The sequence below is a fragment of the Perca fluviatilis genome, chromosome 8 (genome assembly GCF_010015445.1).
Source record: "Perca fluviatilis chromosome 8, GENO_Pfluv_1.0, whole genome shotgun sequence".
NCBI lineage: Eukaryota > Metazoa > Chordata > Actinopteri > Perciformes > Percidae > Perca > Perca fluviatilis.
This window is the reverse complement of record NC_053119.1, coordinates 30,478,756-30,498,944: the sequence shown is the minus strand read 5'-3', so window position 1 is coordinate 30,498,944 and position 20,189 is coordinate 30,478,756. Positions and strand designations below refer to the sequence as shown.

Sequence of the window (20,189 nt, the reverse complement as noted above, 5' to 3'; positions counted from 1 at the left end):
CAGTAGCAGCATTTCCTTGCTGCCTGTGAGGTGGATGCAAGTGTTAAGGGACATGCATTATTCAGCAGAAATGATTGTTGTTGCCCGAGTTCTTGGCAGGGATGCAAACCTCGGTAAAACCCATGCCCAACCGCATGCCCAGTGTACATGAATGGTCTGCGTTTTGTGTTTACAGACAATGCTAAAAGTTTTTTTAAAAAGCCGGTTTAAAATAAAACTAGTAGTGTGGATGTAGCCTAAGCTTTGTCAGCCTCAACTATCCTTTGAGGTGAATGCTACTCGAGCTTAACAAGCTAAAAGTTTGCATATAAGCTGTTAATGTTAGCATATTTACCATTTTAACATAGCAAAACTTATCGAAGATTGTTAGTTTGCATACATTTAGCATGGTAAAAGGCTAATATTAAGCATGTTAGCATGTAAGCATGTATGTACTTTATGTAGTAGTCTAGTAGTAAAGCTGAGGGATCACCAAATGACTAGAATTCTTTCTCTGGGGAACAGAGTGTGTCAGACTGGTTGATTAACACCAACTATGTAAACATCATCCCTATACAATTACAGTGTGTGTGGAATCATAGCTACCTGCTATGACAAGGATTAAGATGATGTGTCTTTGAGCCCTCCTCAAATAAATTATGTCATTCCAACCAATCACTGACACTTTTATTTGCTTTCTCAGTTGTGTGTGAGCGGACTGAACAAAAAAGGTCAGAGTGTTGACTGCAGTGTTGTGCCTGAACGCGTTCATTGAACGATAGTTCATGAACTCGTTCATATTTTGGGCGAACGTGAACTGAACGTACTGTATTACTGCCTGATGAACATTACTGTGAACTTGTTCATTCTGGTGTCTGTGAACGCCATGCTCTCTCAGCTTTACTTCGTTCAATAGGGTGCCAGATTTCTATAGAGCCTTCCAGGCAAAAGCCCGGCTAAAACACACCGTAAACAGGGCTTAGTATGTAGCAGAAAAAACACCCAATCTGGCAACACTAGCCACCAGTGTCGCACTGCCACATGCGTCACCAAAACAAAAAGCAGCATGGAGGTGACGAAGCAGCAAGGAGGCGTCGTATGATCATTTAAACGAGTTTTATGACAAGGTTGGTGAGGATGGGAAAAATCTTACGTTTCTGTGCAAACTTTGCCCGCCGGCTTTCAAAAAGAAAATCCGCACTTCAGTCACATCCACAGCAAACATGAAACGGCACATTGAACTGAAGCACAATATGGAAAAAAAGAACTATGAACTAGTTCATTTTTGGAACTGCGAACTTAGTTCAAAATTTCGAAGTATGAACTATGACCTGAACTAAGTTATTTTAAAGCGCCCATATTATACTCATTTTCAGGTTCATAATTGTATTTTAAGGTTGTACCAGAATAGGTTTACATGGTTTAATTTTCAAAAAACACCATATTTTTGTTGTACTGCACAGCTCTCTCTCACTGCTGTAGATCCCCTTTTCACCTGGTTTCTGTTTTAGCTACAGAGTGAGACCTCTTTTCTTCTACTTCTTCTGTACTATCTTTGATTGCACTCGGACATTCTCAGTAGCTCAGATGTAGATCATGTCAGCTAGCTAGCTCCATAGAAGTAAAAGACAGGCTGTTTCTCCAACTTCAGTCACTTACAAGGCAGGATTAGCTGGGAGACTTCTAAATGAGGGAGCACATGTAAGTAGTTCTTTTGTAGATTATGGTGAACTTGTGTGTGTTGTAGCAGTGCTTTGCTATTGAGAACGAGGTACCATGCTAGTGTTAGCATTAGTGTTAGCATTCTAACGCTAACGCTACGAGCTAACGGATGCGGTTAGCCAGCTCGTTTCGGGTTGTGACGTCACAGTCCGAGCCGATTTTGAACAGCTCACCAGGAGACTGAAGGCAGGACACATTCAGAAACCGTATCTCACTCAAAACAGCATGGATGGATTTTTTTCAAAGTTTGTATGTGTGTGGAAGCACCAGAGACACAAAAGAACACCCCAAATACCAGAAAAAGTGTTTTTTTCATAATATGGGCACTTTAAAATTTGTGAACTGAACTTTGAACTAGTTCATGTAGAAAGTGAACTTTCCCAACACTGGTTGACTGTATGATAGCCTGTTATTGAATGAGATCAAATTCACCTCAATCACTTGGATGAATATCTTGATCTCAAGGATATTTCCTGAATAAATAAAGCTTAATTAACTGACTGAGAACTGACTGTCTACACTATACACTACACTATATTTTAAAATAGAAAGATTAATTTTGTCCTGCTCATTCATATTATTAAGCTGCTCAGTTCAAAGACAGCCAGTTTGGACAGCTCAGACTCTTCACAAGCCGAACAAAAAAAACATTTTCATGTGTTTCCTGACTAGATTGTGTGTGCTTTTGCGCGTGTTCTTACATGAGCTCAGGCCTCTGGTGATGTATGAGAGCGCAGAAGGCCAAACCGCTCCTCCAGGAAGATGTAAGGTTGATGACGTCAACCCCTCTGTAGCCCTGAGTCTGCTTCTGACACCAGGTCAACAGCTGGCCAGGATGCACCTCAGACTCTACATGAGACAATGGAGTCAACAATAATTTCAGCAAGGTCCTGTCAAGCTGGTGTACAGTAAGTTTGCTCTTTGACATACATACATACATACATACATACATTCCATGATACAAGAAAACACTGCATTTGAACACCAGTGACTTTTTGCACATTTTCCCAGTTCCATTTCAACATCACACCAAAACTCTGTCAGTGACTTTTCAACATGTGCCATCTTATTTGTCAGCAAATTTTCCTGCAGTCTTACAGGAAGGCTGCTGCTACTGCTTTCATTCACAATAAATGGGTTCCTCACCCAGTCAAGTTTAGTTGACTTTGATTCAATATCCTGGAAGTACTGGTTGAGATCTATGTTGAGTTTGGACAGATGCGCTTTAACAATTTTCAGCCCTGCACTTCTGTCAACATCTGTGGGGGCTAAATAGGCATCAAGCAGTGGGAAACAGCTCACATTTCAATCCTCACATTTCCTTTCCCATAATTTGACTTTCCTTATGAATCCGTTCACTTTGTCATACATGTTAAGGATATATGAGTCCTTGCCTTGAAGTGACAGGTTGAGGTCATTCAGTTTGGTGAACACATCAGCAAGATATGCCAGACATGCAACCCACTCTGCACCCTCAAACATTGCAGCAAGGAGATGTGAGTGTTCTTTCAGGAAAACAAACCCTTCAGTGCAAAGTTCAAACAGTCTCCATAGTGTTTTTCCACGAGCCAGCGAACATCAGTATGAAGCAGTAGCTGCTCATGCTCTGACCCGCTGCCATGACAAAGATTTTCAAACAGCCTGTGATTCATTGGCCTGGACTGAATGAAATTAATCACCCTTGACTGCATCATCCAAAAGATCATTTAACTCAGGGCTCATTCTCTTGCTGGCGAGCGCCTCCCGTTGAATAATCCACTTTATGTCGGGGTTTACCTTCTTCACACGCCCAAGACTCCCCATTGCTGCCGTGTCATCGGTACATATGTGACTGCAGGATTTCCATTCCAGATTGTGGTCTTTAAAAAAGATCTGAATCTGAAAAATTTCTTCGCCAATTGTTTTTCCTGTGAGCTTCATACAAAACAAAATGTACTTGTTAATGTCCAACAGGTCTTTATAATATAAAAATGCAAGGAGTTGAGCCTCTCCACTTACATCTGTCATTTCATCCAACTGTAAAGCGAACTGACCTGCTTGTTTCATTTTATCCACCACTTGTCCAACAATATTATTGGACATATCATCAATCCGACGGGACACTGTGTTGTTTGATAATGGAACTGTCTTGAGTATGTCGGCTGCTTTTGGGCAGCTGTGGCTAAGTGGTAGAGAGGTGGCCTGCCAATCGGAAGGTTGGTGGTTCGATCCCTGGCCCTGCAGTTCCATGCCGAAGTGTCCATGGGCAAGACACTGAACCCCGAGTTGCCCCCCCGATGCTGCGCCATCGGAGTGTAAATGTGTGTGAATGTTTACCTGATGAGCAGGTGGCACCTTGTACGGCAGCCTCGGCCACAGTGTATGAATGTGTGTGAATGGTGAATGGTTCCTGTACTATGTTAAAGCGCTTTGACTAGTCGTTAAGACTAGAAAAGCGCTATATAAAAACAGTCCATTTACATTCACATTTTTTGTCAAGCAGAGTTTCAGCCAAAACAATCGCGGGAGAATGAGGTCTTAAGTGATAGAATGCAGCTTTTTAGTTTTAGCCACAAGTAGTGATACAGCGTAAGACGCCTCCAGTGCTTCGCTTGATACACTTGTCGCTTTCTTCAGTCAGTCCCTCCAGGATATCGCAGCCTTTTTTTGAAATTCTTTGCAGCCCAAAATGCCTGATTTTGCAGCAGCTTTTGTAAAAAATTGCAATAAAAGTTGCAATGTCTATTGTATTTTTGTTGTAATGAAGTATGGGTTTATAGCTTGTTCTGCTGCCCCCAAGTGGCCTAAAAAATCTATTAATGCTGCTTTAATTTATGACTAAACAATGACTTGTTCCTCTCAGGGAGAAACCTTCCATCATATGAACGACAACTGTATCAGTCCTATACTGTTTGTCAGTCTAACCCATAGACTGTTACTGTCAATGGTCTAACCTTGCTGATGCAGAGTAGAGCATGTCTGTGAGAGGCATCATGTTCAACCCTCATGTGTATGGGTGTAATGGTATCCAACTGTATTGTCTGTGACAAAGTGTGTGGGTGACTGAATTAGGGCTAAAGTTTCCCCTCAGTGGGGGCTGGATAGGCATTACCTAAGATGTTAACCTTTTTTCTCAAGTAAACTTGATTCTTTATTCATTGACTGGCTGACTCAGTGTTGATTATTTTTTATTTACAGTAGCTAAAGCGTCTTAAATTTCACTTATAAAAGGTATCAACGAAAGCTTTCATGCAGTGTTAATGGGGCTGTTGTGGATCTCATTTTAGTGGTTGCTCATAGGATAATCAGATTACCATTGCAACATAACAGGGAGCTTTGAAAGTAGAAGACAGTCCCATCTGAGTAGTTGGAAGCAATCTTGTCTAAAGATATTTGATGCTTCTACTGTATAGTCTGTTATTATAGCAGAATGAACACAAACCATACCATCCCCATGATCAATTTATATTAAAGGTTTCAGAGACTGTCAGGTTGCATTTTGGTGAGATTCCAGTCGCAGTCGTGTGTAAAACTAGTCACTGACTAACTAATCTCTATAAACAGAAACACAAACATACTTTGTGAGTAATGTTAAAGCTTTAGTGCGTAACTTTTTGATATTTATGAATGTCCGTTACATTCAAGCCGTTGCCAAATAAGTTGCTACAAAGCTAATTATGACTATCAGCTCCACACAACTCTCTCAGTATTTCTCAGTATGGCTATGTTAAGAAGATTGTGGCGTCCGGTGACTTTCCCGCGCAGAAACTCGAGTGAAGATAATTATCTCTTCTGAAGAGTCAATTTTTTTTTAATCCTCCGTGTCCTCCTTGGTTACAAGCAACTGTGTGAAGGGGGCGTGGGGGCGGTGCGCGGTCACGTAAGGCTGCTATCATGTGGACGTGCTGACAGTTTTGTTGTCATTACTTAGAATTTCTCATGGGGGCGGCAGAAACTACACACTATAGCTTTAAATCTAGGAACGGTGAGGAAAGCTCTAGTACCTACTAATCAATATTTTCAAATCTCAATATTTTCATGCACAATGACACTGAATGTGTGTCAATCAGGACAAAATCATCACTGTGTTGGGGGGTTGGGGAAAATAGACAGTCATTCTGTATCTCACCTCGTCTGGACAAGTTCACTGATCTACGTGTGGGTCCTCCTCTTTCCAGGTGACACGAGTCCTGTACGCCGTCAATGAACAGGTGACGCACCTGAAAGAAAAAAAAAAAACGTTTTCAAAACCTATGTGAGCTTGCTGGTAAAGAGAAAAGTGGCATTTCTTAGCCTTTGTTGAGATTATTTGAGATATTCGCTTCTTTAAAAATTTAACATCCCAGATAAAAAAAAAAAAATGGTAATGATGATAAAATCGATCTTTATCACTCAAATGAGATTGAACCACTCCAATCTGGATGCCAATCTGGCTTCCAATATCACTGTCACTGAGCTTAAGACCCCTATCTAAAATGTATCTTAATTACTTTTTTTCCTTTGATATCTGGTTTCATTCATGCGTACTGAACTGCAAGGGCATCTGAATTTGTTTTTAATTCAAATTTTTGTCTTCTTTTCCTTTGAAAAAACCTTGTAACTTTATTAAGAAAACTGCTATAGAAACAAAGTTTATTCTTGCTATATGTTGGACTGACCTGGTGTGGGCGTACACAGCAGGAGTTGAGGTTGGGGTAGCGGGTGGCAGGGTCAATGGCATACTGTTCAAAGTTTTTACTGATGTTCTCTGTGGTGGTCTGAGGTAGCAGCCGGTAGATACTCTCTCTGAGGAACAACAAGGCAGATCTAATTGGGAGATTCAAGATACTGCAGCTTCGAAGATCTTAGAACTACACTACGAACATCTGCTGAAAGCACATTTTGTTTTAAAAACTATATATAAAAGACCTTTAACATGAAATCTACATCACTAGTGCATTTACACCAGACATGTCTAGAGTAGTTTATTTGACTACTCCTACTTTACTTTGTTTCCATGGGTGACAACAAGACTATTTGTATTCATTTGACATGAAATACCCATAAAAAAAAATCATGGCTCGTTTGCTCCAAGGCTGGAACTTTTATTTGCTTTCAGTATTCATAAACCCTTACCAGTAGAGTAAAAACTAAAGTTTAAGCTACGTTGGTAGTTTTAGTGTTTAGGTATGTTTTTAACCCTTGTGTTGTCCTTCGGGTCACCGGGACCGAAGGACAACACAAGGGTTAACTATACGTTTATTTGATGTTTTGTATTGGCCTGGCGTTGAGCTTCGGGGTCCGGTTCATGTGAAATGACATCACGTAGTACACAAGTGTCACCGGGGGGAGGGTGGGGGGGGGGTGGGGGGGGACCCCGAAGCTCAACGGCAGGCCAATACAAAACGTAAAATAAACTGGACGGGTCCCGGAGACCCGAAGTCACAAGGTAAAAGATAAAGTATCCATTGGAAGACATGAATGTGCATTGTCAATTTTCTACCAATCTGCCAAATTAGATTATGAGATATTCTGCAAGAACATTTTCAGCTGGAGAGCAGTGCTAGGACTAGCTAACTCAAAGTTTTTAAAATAGATATGGCCCATCTTCTGGGGAGCATGATTATGGTCAGTTAATGGTAAGCCAATTTGCCTTTAACATTTTCATATTTCTTGTATAAAAGTGCAAAGTTTGGACTGACAGTGGAGCTAGACGAAAGGCCATAGGGTCACTAAAGACCCATCCTCTGAGGAGCATGAACTTCCACAGAAAATTTCACAGCAAGCTGGTAATTTGTATCTAATTTCTTGTGTACAAAGTCAACAATTAGAGGGCATGGATGAGCAAGAAGAAACCATGTATATGGTTCATACACTGTGGAGCATAATTCTGCTCAGCAAATGGTGAAGGTAATCTGCCCATTCGATAATTGTATTTGAAAACTTTATATAATTTGAAACATTATATTTATTGTACACAAGTTGTAATTTTTACCTGAAAGTGGAACAATAATAAACTAGAACTGCAAGCAGTTATGAACGGGGTCCAACACCCCCACGGCGCCAGTCCCCCCTGGCGCGAGTCGCCCCTGACAACTCTAAGAGCCCACGAAAGCGGAGCCCGCAAAAGGAGAACCCAAAGCACGAAGGCGGCAAGGCAAAAGTCAGGAAATTTGACCAAGTGCGAGGTCCAAAGTCTGTAGTGAAATGCAATTGCAAATTTCCTCTTCATTGCGTAAAAGGCCACAGCACTTCTACCTCAATTATAGCGCCCCCTAAAGGGTGATCGTCACCAAATCTGGTGGAGAGCCGCAGAGTGGGATGCCGAACAATAATCTCAAGTTTTGTGATGATAGCATTTACTGCAGCAGAGATATTTCCATTGCAAATTATTCCCATTTAAATGCATTGACTTATTTGCCAAAAGGCCATTATAGCGCCCCCTAACGGCCAATTTTCACCAAATTTGGTAGGGTGGCTCGGAGTAGGATGTCGAACAACAATACCAAGTTTTGCTCTGATACCTATTAATTTGGCCGAGATATGCTAACGTTCGTGTTTGTGGCTAGCTACGAAAATTTTTTGCTTGTAAATTGCGAATGGTGTAACGTAGCACAATTCTGTTGATAACCTTAGGTCAGGTCCGTATGGAGATGCTACCGACCAAGTTTCATACCAATAGCTCGCACGGCCTAGGAGGAGATAGAAAAAGGTTGTTTTGCGCATTGCGCAATACTGCGAAAAAACTTCTTAGCGCAAATGGGCGTGGCCTATATCATCAGACTCAGATAGATTCAAGGAATACGTGGATATAAGGGTTTCTAATCTGCGATGTAGACTGTGGGAGTTACAGGCAAAAACACGTTTTATGTCATTATAGCGCCACCTAGTGGTCCATGTGTGTAATGTTTGGTAGGTAAGGTCCATGAACCATTGTACATCTACACTGTAAATTTTAAGTTGCTCACATTAGTGTAAGTAGTGAATCCAAACCTGGGTCCCATAGGCCACGCCCACTTTAACGAATCAGTACCCCACTGTAGGTGTGGCCTCACGAGTGGGCCGAGATGGTACACTCAAAATTTCGTAAAAATCGGATGAGCCGTTCATGAGATATAAACTTTTTGTAATTGTAGCGCCCCCTAGTGGCCAATTTTTTTTTTAAATTGGTTGGGGAGCCTTAGAGGGTCATGACAAACAATCTAAAGATTCGCGATGATACCATTTATTTTGGCCGACATATGGCAACCAGGGCTGTAGTCAAGACCACCTTTGTCGAGTCCAAGACAAGTCCAAGACCACGACTAGTCGAGTCCAAGTCAAGACCAAGTCCAGAGAGGTTCGAGTCCAAGACAAGACTGAGTCCAAAAAGGTCCGAGTCAACACCGAGTCCAGGACAGGAAAAAAAAAGTCTAATGCGTCCATGACATTATCAGTCATTTGGGGTTATTATTTGTTGATTTAAAAGCAAAAACAGTGTCACAACACCCAGGATTTTTAAGTAAAGACATTCCCCTTGATATCATATATTCTAATCTAAAGAAAACAGAATGATGATATATGGTGATACCTCATAATAACAGTGTTAGATGTATGTAATCAATGTATTCTGCAAATATCTTTATGTAAAAAGAAAAATAGATTACAATCCAAATATAAAAACATAATGGAATGTATTGAAGTAAGGCTAACAGGCATTCTGTATTGCTTTCAAATATGTATTCTCCTTTGGATGGACTTTTCTAATTATATCTGAGTCAGCACACATAGACTAGGAATCATTTACTCCCCCCTCCTGTTTTGCTCTTTTGTTGTTAATGTAGGCCTATTAATATTTCAGATGTGTTTGAGCAATGTCCAAAACTTTGTGCACACTCAAAATACAGTATATCTGTGTTCTCTGTGATTTGGAGGAGTCGTGATTTTGAGAAAAATAAAGTTATAATAGGCTATTACAAGAATAAAGTTACTGTATTTCAGAAATCTACCTGCACCATAGTCTGCTGTGCATTACGTGATTGCTGTAGATCTCAGACCTTCTGACAGACACAGAGCCCTGTTTGGGTGTCTGAATGAGACAAAGAGTTTAGCTAGAGAAGTGGCCGTACGCTGCTCTACATCGGTGGTGGAAAACCGAATCTACTGCAGAAATACACGCAGCACAAACGCAACACATCTACCGCAGCATGTCAACAGTAGAGCGCATCCGTTATAACCTGAGGGTGCGCTGCATTTTACAGAGTGGACACTAAGAGACGAAAGGTCTGCTTCAGAGCTCCGTGTGGTTGAGTCTGAACCATAGACTGGAAACGTCACGTCACAGGAACTTTAAACTAAATCATTAGTATTGCGCTCCTTAACTTTGTGTTGATGGCATCAATGTATTACACTGATTTGGCTATGATTCCTCCGAAAACTTCACCCGGCTTTAACAGCTTTCCTCACGTAGAGACGGTTGCTAGGTGATAGCAACCAACACAACATGGTCGGACCCCGCACGTAGCTGCCCGTTGTATTCGCCTCGGAAAAATAAACTGGACAAAGTTACATTCGGGGCTACACTCAAAACATTCGGGGCTGAAGCCCCGGCAAAATCGGCTGACGCCGCTCCTCCTAAAACCGGGACAGGCTTTTGTCGGGACTCGGGACATTAACTTCAAAATCGGGACTGTCCCGGTCAAACCGGGACGTATGGTCACCCTAATTATGTTCCTAGTAAACAAACATAGGTAGCGGCGAAAATGTTATATGGGAACATAGTAAAGAGTAAAGACACCTGGATTCGGTCGAGACCAAAAGCCATATTTGGCAAGACCAGTGGCCGAGACCGAGACAAGTCAGAGTCCGAATACCAGCGAGTCCGAGACAAGTCCGAGACCATAGAAAAACGGACTCGAGTCCGGACTCGAGTCCAAGACCGGACTCGAGTACTACAGCCCTGATGGCAACGTTTGATTCTTCATAACTAGCTACACAAATTTGTTTGTGCGTAATTTATGCAATTTTCATCAGACAAAAATTCTTTTGATAACTTTTTTGTCAGGTCGGTCTGGAGATGCTATGTACCAAGTTTCATGCAGATCAGTTGCACGGTCTATAATGGCACTATATCAGGAGATTCATCTGAATTCAGGGAACGTGAGGATATGTTTATTTTGTGTGATGTACGGTTTGGGAGTTAAGAGGCCAAACGCGTTTTTTCTGCTATAGCGCCACCTAGTGGTGTAAGTGGCAGAATTTCCGAGGTCCCTGCAGGGATCTGGACCAGTCCTGAAAACGGCACCCCCCCACCATGTACGGTTTAGGCTGTAGCATCTGTTTTATCAGCGGAAAAATAAGAAACCTTAGAAAAGCAATAGGGTTCCACAGCCCTGCTGTGCAAACGGCAAAGCTTCGCTACCGCCGGTTCTTCCAGACTCGGGCTTGGACCCCTAATGAGCACTGAGTTACCAAAAACCTCTCTCATCCTCTGGACAACATACACACTAGTGTCTGGCCAAGTTATCTTTCTTTGGACCAAAGTGTTGTACAGACAAACTGACCAACTGCCCTTGACAGTCTGGTCTGATACTTGTTTTCATCTATATGAAATCCAGAGAAAATCTATCTTGCCTATCTAAAATTACAGGAAGTGAAACATACACCCAGATACCTTTCAGCCAGTATCTCCAGAGGACTCCTGCCCTGTGCCCAGCCCCTCACCATCCAAGCACTGTCAAAGGCTGCCAGAAAACCCCGAGCACAACCTGTACCCATGGGCCAGAAAGGCTGTAAAGGGAGAACATGATGTCAGTGTGTACACACACAAGCTGAGCCTCAGTCAGGGTGGGCTAGAGTATCAAACAACTATGCTGTCACTGCCACATCGTACCTCAAGCAGACTATCTCCGACCAGTGCGACCAGTAACTGATGTCCATGTTTCTCCCTTATTAAGGCGGCATTCTCTGAGGCGTACATGCTGGTGAAGTCAAACATGGTAACATCAGGCTGCCCGTAGTGGTTGATGGCGTAGTCCAGGGACGGCAGCTGGTAGCTTGTGCCGAAGTCAGCTGCTTCACGGGCGTATGAGAGCAATGCTTCCTGGTTGACGTTGTCAGCACTCAGCAGTCGTTCCGTTTCCATGTAGTCCTGTATTGAGACGAGGGGAGGAAGGTTTAAGGCAGAGAATATTGACATTTTCTTATCAACCTCAAAGCAAGCAGCTGTTTCTATTTTTTTTTTTTTTTAAAGCTTTATTAAATTTCTTCAAAATTACAGGTTATACACCAAGCAGCTGTTTCCACTTAAAAGGAAAGAAAAACGGCAGACAGAAAAAGTAAGCGGCCGGAGCGTGAACTCTACAGTAGTGATTGATCAGTCTAAACATGCCCACACACATTGCCCCAACTGATTTAGATTTTGGCTCCAAACGATTACAAAAACAATATAATAGAGAAAAACAATTTCGTTTTGCAAGTAAACTCTTGTTATGTCTTGTTTTGAATGACAGGCGCACTTTCGCCCCTATCAAAGGATACACCTACTCAGCCAGCGAGGTTCTGTTTGTGGTATCTGGTGGCATTTAAAAATCAGAGTGAGTAAAGATGGCGGAGTGATAGAAGCAGCGCTTGGTGAGCACGAAGGGGAGAGCAAATTCTATTGCCTGGGAACAGTTCGGATTTGAGGAATCTGACGTGGAGCAGAAACACATCATCTGATTTGCTACACTGTGGTGTACGAACCACTTGGTAAAATCACAAATCTTTTTAACCACCTGAAACATAAGCACAAAGTCACGTATGACCAACTAAGGAAGAAACACAATTTGTAGGTATATTAAAACTAATGTTTAGCCACCTGAAACATAAGCACAAAGTCATGTATGATCAACTAACGTTAATAAGGAAGAAACACAATTTGTAGGTATATTAAAACTAATGTTTAGCCACCTGAAACATAAGCACAAAGTAATGTATGATCAACTAACGTTAATAAGGAAGAAACACAATTTGTAGGTATATTAAAACTAATCTGTTTAACTACCTGAAACATAAGCACAAAGTCACGTATGACCAACTAACGTTAGTTTTTTACGATCACTATGACACTTTTTTCAATACTTTTAACAACTTTCCTAAACTCTTAACACAGTTAGCACAACATCCGTCTGTGTAGGCTATACAATAAACACATTTCTTGTTGCTTTGACACAAAATGCATACAGTTAACACAAATTTAAAATGCTTGAACTTCTTTTACACACAAGCTCCACCAAAACCAAAACAATGGATCTTTACTGCCAAATTTACAAATGCTTTCACACTGTATGTCAGAACAGATAACATCATGTTCTAAACCTAACTTATAGGCTAAAGTCAAAGTGAACAGCTGATCATATTGTAAATTGAAACACAAATATATCCCCTGCATTTTATACATGCATGTATTGAGAAACAGCTGATTGAAGTTATAGATCAATCACAGCTGATTCCCTTCTAGGAAACACACTCAGGTGTTGAGGTTCTTTCAATCACATGATCATATGGTAGTACAGTAAAAGAGGACCTATTTGAACAATATACTGTAGATGAACACAGAAAATAAGAAAAATGCCTTCACAAGGGAGAGGAAGAGGAGTACCAGGACAATTCTGCCTCTGTCTCCTTTTTTTCATAAACCGTACATTCTATAAAGCTACTCTGAGATGGGTCAATCATTTTTTGTATTGAATCTCTGCAGCAAAAGAAACAAATTGGTGAGCAAGTAGAGCAGGCGCACATATACTTGGAGGTTTGTGCCTCGACGCAGAGGTCCAGAGTTCAAATCTGACTTGTGACGATTTCCTGCATGTCTTCCCCCTCTCTCTCTCCCCTTTCTCAACTAGCTGTCCTGTCAAATAAAGGCGGAAAAGCCCAAAAAATAATCTTCAAAAAAAAAGTACTAAACCCAACAAAACAAAAATGTAGAGAGGCTTCAACAGAAACTGCAGTGCAATATGATCAATACAATCACTTGTGTCTGTTGTGTAAGGGCAGACCTGACTGACACATATAAAATAATGCAGTTTCTGTAATTCCATGGGATGTTACTGTTTTGTATGACATTGTGCTATGATTGACTAAATGTTCCTGTTGGGAGAGAACATGTGTTAGTGTTGTGGAAGAAGTATTTGATTTTGAGACATGATTGCATTGTTTTGGTAAACATAGTGTATTGTGTTAGTGAATTATTGTATTTTGTTGGAGTTTAGTTTACAATGTGTGATTTTGAGCATGAAATTAACTGTTTTGCCAATCGTGTGTTGTAGGTGTGTTGGTGCGTTAAGAGTTTAGGAAAGTTGTTAAAAGTATTGAAAAAATTGTCATAGCGATCGTGAAAAACTGTAATAAAGAAGAAACAATTTGTAGGTATATTAAAACTAGGTCACGTGATGTGAGGGTGCACCTCATTCAGTTCAAGATTATGCATAGCTTCTATTGGACTCCCCCAAGATTGTTTAGACTTGGTTTAAAAGACACATCAAATTGTTAGAAATGTAAGACAGAAGATTGACAATTACTTCATGTCCTATGGTCCTGTGGTACAGTCCAGGACTTTTGGACTGCGATACATGATAACCTATGTCGGATTGCAGCCCAAGATTATTTGTTCTGGGAGATGGGTCAATCCTAAACTGAATAGATAAACACATAAGAAGTTGGGTCCTAAGTAGATACCTGGACAGATGTGTTAAAATTAAATAAAAAATTGTTAATAACAAAAAAAAGAAATGGAAGACAACCTCAAGGACTATCGTGTTAATCGTGATTTCAATATTGACCAAGATAATTAGTGATTTAGATTTGTTCCATAATCGAGGAGCACTACAATCTCCCTTTGAGTCACTTAGGAAATAACCATGTCACGTTGTTTTGACTGTTTACCAAAGTGAGATGCATCATTATCCAACGTTATTATCAAAATAAAAATGACGTTATTTCTCAAGAAATAAAAGAAATTTAGACTGGTGTGTTTACTAAAAGATGATAATGACAAGTTAAAACCAAGTTATTCAGTTTGTTGAATAAGTGAGCTATTATCAGTGATGAGGACTTTGGCCACATATGTGCATGCTGCCATATAGCTGACAGAGTGAGATATGACTCTTCACTAATGGGCAATGTAAGATGAGATAGAGGGCACAGTGAGAGGTGTGTGTGTGTGTGTGTGTGTGTGTGTGTGTGTGTGTGTGTGTGTGTGTGTGTGTGTGTGTGTGTGTGTGTGTGACCGACTCACTGCATCCTGATACTATAATGATATCCTCATTTGTATTGTCTAATCTCTGCAGAGGATATCGAACCTCTAACTCATGTCTTTTTGTGTGGGAGTGGGAGTGTGTGTGAGGGAAATAGAAGAAATGTGAGAGAGAGCAAGCATCTAATTAGAGCCCAATTTCATTATCATCCCCTATGGAGGTCCATCACTCACTGCCAAAGCTAGCTTCTCACCACCCTGGCAAACGCACACATTCCTGTCTACAAGTATTTGTTTCAGTATTACTTTCGTCACAAACTATAAAGGAAAAATATTATTCAACAGCTAGTCAAAACAATTATTACAATTTTAGTCAAAGTCGCTAATAATTCTAAGAAAGTGCTCTCATGTGGCTCTCTGGACTGGGTGTGTTCATTTAGTGGGGGAGAGCAGCAGCACATTCAGTCAACCAATCAGCAACGAGACAGAGACGTACATTTGTGTGGACCTAAAGACCAATCACTAAACCCCTACTGTTTGTCCTTCTCCTTTGGTTTTGTTCTAATGATTTAACCTGACTATTTAAGAGGGGATTTTTTTTCATCAACATACATAGAGTTTACAAGAGTGAATTTATTCAATGACACTTCAGTTTCATAATCTACACAATCGCCTAGATAAAAAGTTTAGGTAGATTTTGAAGCATATTGATGAGATGAGCAGCTTGAAAAATAAAAAAAAGCTAATGATAAAGCTAGCAAGAGTCCGTTATATTCAGCGTGACATCCTTTATTAAGTTTCTTTTTTTTTAAGACCTTAATGATGCTTCAATTTGAAGATTGTGATTTTTTTGTCAAAGGGCGTCTTCGTGGCTGCACAGCAAACTTCGAGGTTACATCATGAAACAGGTAGTTGTTTGTAACTCCAGTCCACTTTTGTATGAAAACATGCAACCGATTAAGACACAGACATTAAAAGAGTAGCTTCTAATTGTATAAGTGGTGCAGGGATGTAAAAGATTAATTGAAAGTGGTTTGAAGGGCGCGCTTACTAAAGCAGTCAGCAGCTGGCACATGCCCGCGGTGATGAGAAGCTGAGCGTGCAGAGCAAAAGTCTGCTGTGTGCAATCTCAACTTCTTTTACAATCCTCTTGTCATAATGTTTTTCTGCCACAATCGGAAACATTGCCTCGGCTGCACCCGCCATATAACGCCGCGGCTTGCTGGTCTGGTGGGTGAGACTTGGTGACTGCCGGGGTAACCGGATTATGCTCCGGCCGTGGGCTGTGCACTGGTGTCCTCCTGCGTCGGGCGGCTGCATAGTAGTCTAGTAAAGCGATCAGGGTTTCAATAATATGTTTATCCAATACAATAATCCATGTTAACAAGGACATTTTTAAGCTCCTATCTATAGCTGAGAGACACAGTTATGCAGGTGGTTAGGGGTGCGTACCTACTCACCGCAGGAGGTGGTGGTACTCAGTAAGAAGTAACGGTACTCATGTGGACAAAAATCTGTGCCAATTCTGGCCCATATGCAGCACTGGCCAGGACACAGGCGACTTGAAGAGACGTGAGGCAATGCCAGAGTCGGGCTTCAATTCAATTTTCATCGCCACTAGTTCTTTGCCCTCTCCTTGGGGTGTCAGCCCCTTTATAGGTTAAATGACATAACTGCTGGTAGACACCATGAAAACAGGCAGGCCAACACATTAACATTTAAGTTAAGCTACAATTAAGGTCTGTCTACATGTTGGGGAGACACTGCATTCTATTCTATAAAGCTTTTTGTGTCAAAATATTGCTGTATTTACACATGCACGTGTAAACTCACATTCATGATGACCCCTTTGTCCAGCAGACTCTGCTTCTTTGCCGTCATGACAAAGTAGTGGGTGTTGTCTTTGTAGTAAACTATGTTCTCCAAGTCAATTCCTGAAAACATGAGCAGTTTTACTTAAGGGTACTTAAAATGCTTCAAGAAAAATCAATTAGAGTGCGAAAAGCAAACGGACAGCCCTGAATTGTATACAACTGAAACAGAGAAAATTAGGCTTTGTAGTATGGGTTTCTGGTGCCACAATTTTTCCTAATTGACCTGTCTCTTCCTTAAGTTCCAGAAAGAACTGGGGGGAAAAAAGGGGCCCCCCCCCCCCCCCCCCCCCCCCCCTCTCCGCCGTGGGGGTTTTTTTTCAAAAAAAAATTGTTTTGGGTGTTCCCCCCCCCCCCCCCCCCAACCCAAACCCCCCCCCCCCCACAAAAAAAAAAAAAAAAAAAACCTTAGCATTGAACTACGCAGAGGGAAACCTTTGGTAAAACATATTTCAATAAAGGCGGATTTATATCTAAATACAGTAGAGGTCCACAGTTAAAATTTTATTCATAGAACAAAAATAACTATTTAAAGAGTAGCTGACCCTTCTAGCTACAGTAGGTCTACACATAAGGGAGTTTTCCAGCTGTCACGGAGACACAAATGCTTATGAAGCAAACCATTTATGAGGAATGTTTTCTTTCTGTAATCAGTTATATTGTGTCAGCAAACATAACACCACATGTACCACACACAAACAGTTACACAGATGGACACAAATCACACAAAACATAAATTACTCCCTGACAGAGCTCAACTCTTTGGCAGTTCATAAACCAGCACACTCACTCGTACACACAGTTGACCCCATACAAACTATTAATGTTCCAGTTAAAACTATGTCAACAGGAAATGCTTTACCCAGTTACTAAAAGCCACTTTGCAACACCTCACCTCTTTTCCAGTAAAAAACAAATAGCGCTTTGACTGGAGTCCTGCAAATGTGGGTTAAGAACAAATCTTTTCTGAGGACTTATGGATTTATTTTTTAAAGATTTTTTTGGGGCTTTTCCCTTTATTAGATAGTGACAGTGGATAGACAGGAAAGGGGGAGAGAGATGGCGGCAGCAAAGGACAGCAGGTCGGAATCGAACCCGCGCCGCTGCAAAGGACTCAGCCTACATGGGGCGCACGCTCTTACTGGGTGAGCTAGAGTCCGCCCCTCTGAGGACTTATTTTGAACCATATCAACCACTACAGTTTACCCAACAGTACCACTCCTGTTTGTGGTTTTCCTTTTTTCTCACCGTCTAATGTGTTTTTTCGTCCGTCGGCTCCAATCACCACATCATAATCAAAACTTGAGACAGGATGGCTGGAGGGCCGGACTTCTGCTCGCCACCCAGGACCTGAGGAAGAACACAACAAACCAGCTGGGTCCACTTCAATTTGATTATTTTTATACCATAACATACATGTAAGGAGGGGCAGATGACAGGAGGCTGGGGTGATGAGAAGCTAAGGTCTTTGGAGGTGGACATTAACAATACATGATAGGCACTTTATAGTAGTTCTTGTGGCCCCTGATACATATTGTTTTTTGACCAGATGAGGTTTATGTGGTTATTTTTCAACTGCTACACAGCAGTTACAGTATGTTGCTCAGTCCTCTAACCACTGCAGCACTGCTCTACTAAATTAACTAACTAAACTTTTTTGATTATCCATTAGCAAAAGTTGTGACTAGTGAAATAGCCAAGCTACCGTCAATACAGACCACAATTTTTGAATTGATAAATGGTAAATGAACTTTCCAGTCTTCCGACCACATAAAGCGCTTTACGCATATGTTACTTTCAACCACACTTACACTGATGGCAGAGGCTGCCGGCAACCAAGTGCAATCTGCTCATCAGGATTTAATCTACATTCACACATTGATGGCACAGCCTCCCAATATGGGATTCTGTAACATTGACCTTGACATGCAGACTGGAGGCACTGGGGATTGAACCACCGATCTTCCCATTAGTGGACGACCCTGGTCTATCTCACCCCAACTCACTCGCCCCTTTTATTTTTTTAAATGGTAGCCTGCAAAGCGACGCTGTACATCATGCTGTACAATTGACAAAGTGCAGACATTTTTGCTGTTGAAAGGATCCAATGAGTATTGTGTAGAAGATGATGTCATGATGTTTCACAGGCGATCAGTTGAGAATCCCACCTACACTACTACTATCAGCAGTGGAAAATTAAATATATACCTGGCTGGTACCAAAAGTGAGTTGAGTGGAGTCAAACTGAACCATGCAGTGCAGGGATCCAGACTGCGACAGAATGGTCGCATTTTGCGATGGTTATTTATGATAGTGCGAGAATTTTTTACAACTACTCACGTATGTACACACAAATTCGATGACTTTTTTATAATATGTTGAAAAAGAAGGAGAGAGCGAGTCTGCCAGAGCTGGCCAAAGTGTGTTAGAGGCGGAGGGTACGTTCGTGATTAGTCAACTGATAAGACTGTGATATATACATTGCACAGCGCTGTTATCATGTTTCCGTGAAAATCGTGATGTTGCAGTACATAATAGATTCACAATTGCCGATTGGCAGCCGAAGACCATCCATTTTGTTTGCTAAAGACCGTACATTGGCGAGGAAATTGCTGCGTAGTAATAGCCGATAAGGTTAACCTTAGTTTTCCTACCGCACTCCCCCCCCTTTTTTCTTTTTTTTTCCTCATTACAAAAAAAAACTGTATTCAGTCTCATCGCAAAATCAACCGCATTTTTACTCTGTCGTTTGGTCTCCGACAAAAAAGGTGTGGTTTTATTTCAACACCACAACTGTAGGATATCACTTAATTTTCCGTGCAGTCACTGATTTATTTGCATTTTTAGATCAATGTAAATGTCAGCTGTGACATTTGCTACATGCTGCGGTAGCCTACTGCTTCCTCACTTGGGTGAGAGAGGCAGAGATGTGACAGCAGAGACCGGAGACTGCCTCTATGAAAAAAAATACACGTAGGCTGCTAAATAAATATTTTGCTCGATAAAAAAATTAAAAAAATAAAATATAGTGCTTGGGTGAGTGTCGTGAGCTCATCTGTCTCTGGCTTCCTCCTCACTCAATATTTCCCACACTTGGTGTTAAGATAGATACTCCCCTTTCCGTGGAAGTTTAATCACCTTAGATATGATTGCTATTTCAGTGTAAACAAAAAAAGACAGAGAGGAGGGAGGGAGAGCCTGTATGATGCTGAGGCAATAATACAGGACATTGACAATAATAATACTTGTTTACTTGAAATGTTTAGATTTTGTTTACATGTAATTTCTCAAGGGAGAATTTGTTAAGTACCATTCAATCAAAATGTGACTGTGCTCTAAAATAAGCCAGCAAATTGTAGTTTCTGTATTTATTACAAAAGCATTTATCAGTAATACAGTTAAAATGGGGGAAATGTTAAAAATTGCATTACAGGTCGATTTAAGGT

General features: G+C 41.1%; 2 protein-coding genes across 2 annotated transcripts in view; both read right to left on the bottom strand.

Annotated features, from left to right (window-relative positions):
* Window positions 1-17,004, bottom strand: part of LOC120563894 (protein-methionine sulfoxide oxidase mical2b-like) — a 102,290-nt gene extending 85,286 nt beyond the window's left edge. The window contains exons 1-7 of the mRNA XM_039808392.1: window positions 16,970-17,004; window positions 16,706-16,806; window positions 11,531-11,788; window positions 11,312-11,427; window positions 6,339-6,465; window positions 5,810-5,900; window positions 2,403-2,550 (exon numbers count right to left, since the gene is read on the bottom strand). Coding sequence (XP_039664326.1) covers window positions 2,403-2,550; window positions 5,810-5,900; window positions 6,339-6,465; window positions 11,312-11,427; window positions 11,531-11,788; window positions 16,706-16,753 — 788 coding nt within the window. The 5' untranslated portion in view covers window positions 16,754-16,806; window positions 16,970-17,004. The remainder of the gene's footprint in view (window positions 1-2,402; window positions 2,551-5,809; window positions 5,901-6,338; window positions 6,466-11,311; window positions 11,428-11,530; window positions 11,789-16,705; window positions 16,807-16,969) is intronic.
* A 919-nt stretch (window positions 17,005-17,923) lies between these two features.
* Window positions 17,924-20,189, bottom strand: part of LOC120563901 (F-actin-monooxygenase MICAL2-like) — a gene marked incomplete in the record, with an annotated part of 44,102 nt that continues 41,836 nt past the window's right edge. Inside the window, 1 exon segment of the mRNA XM_039808401.1 lies at window positions 17,924-18,093. Coding sequence (XP_039664335.1) covers window positions 17,939-18,093 — 155 coding nt within the window.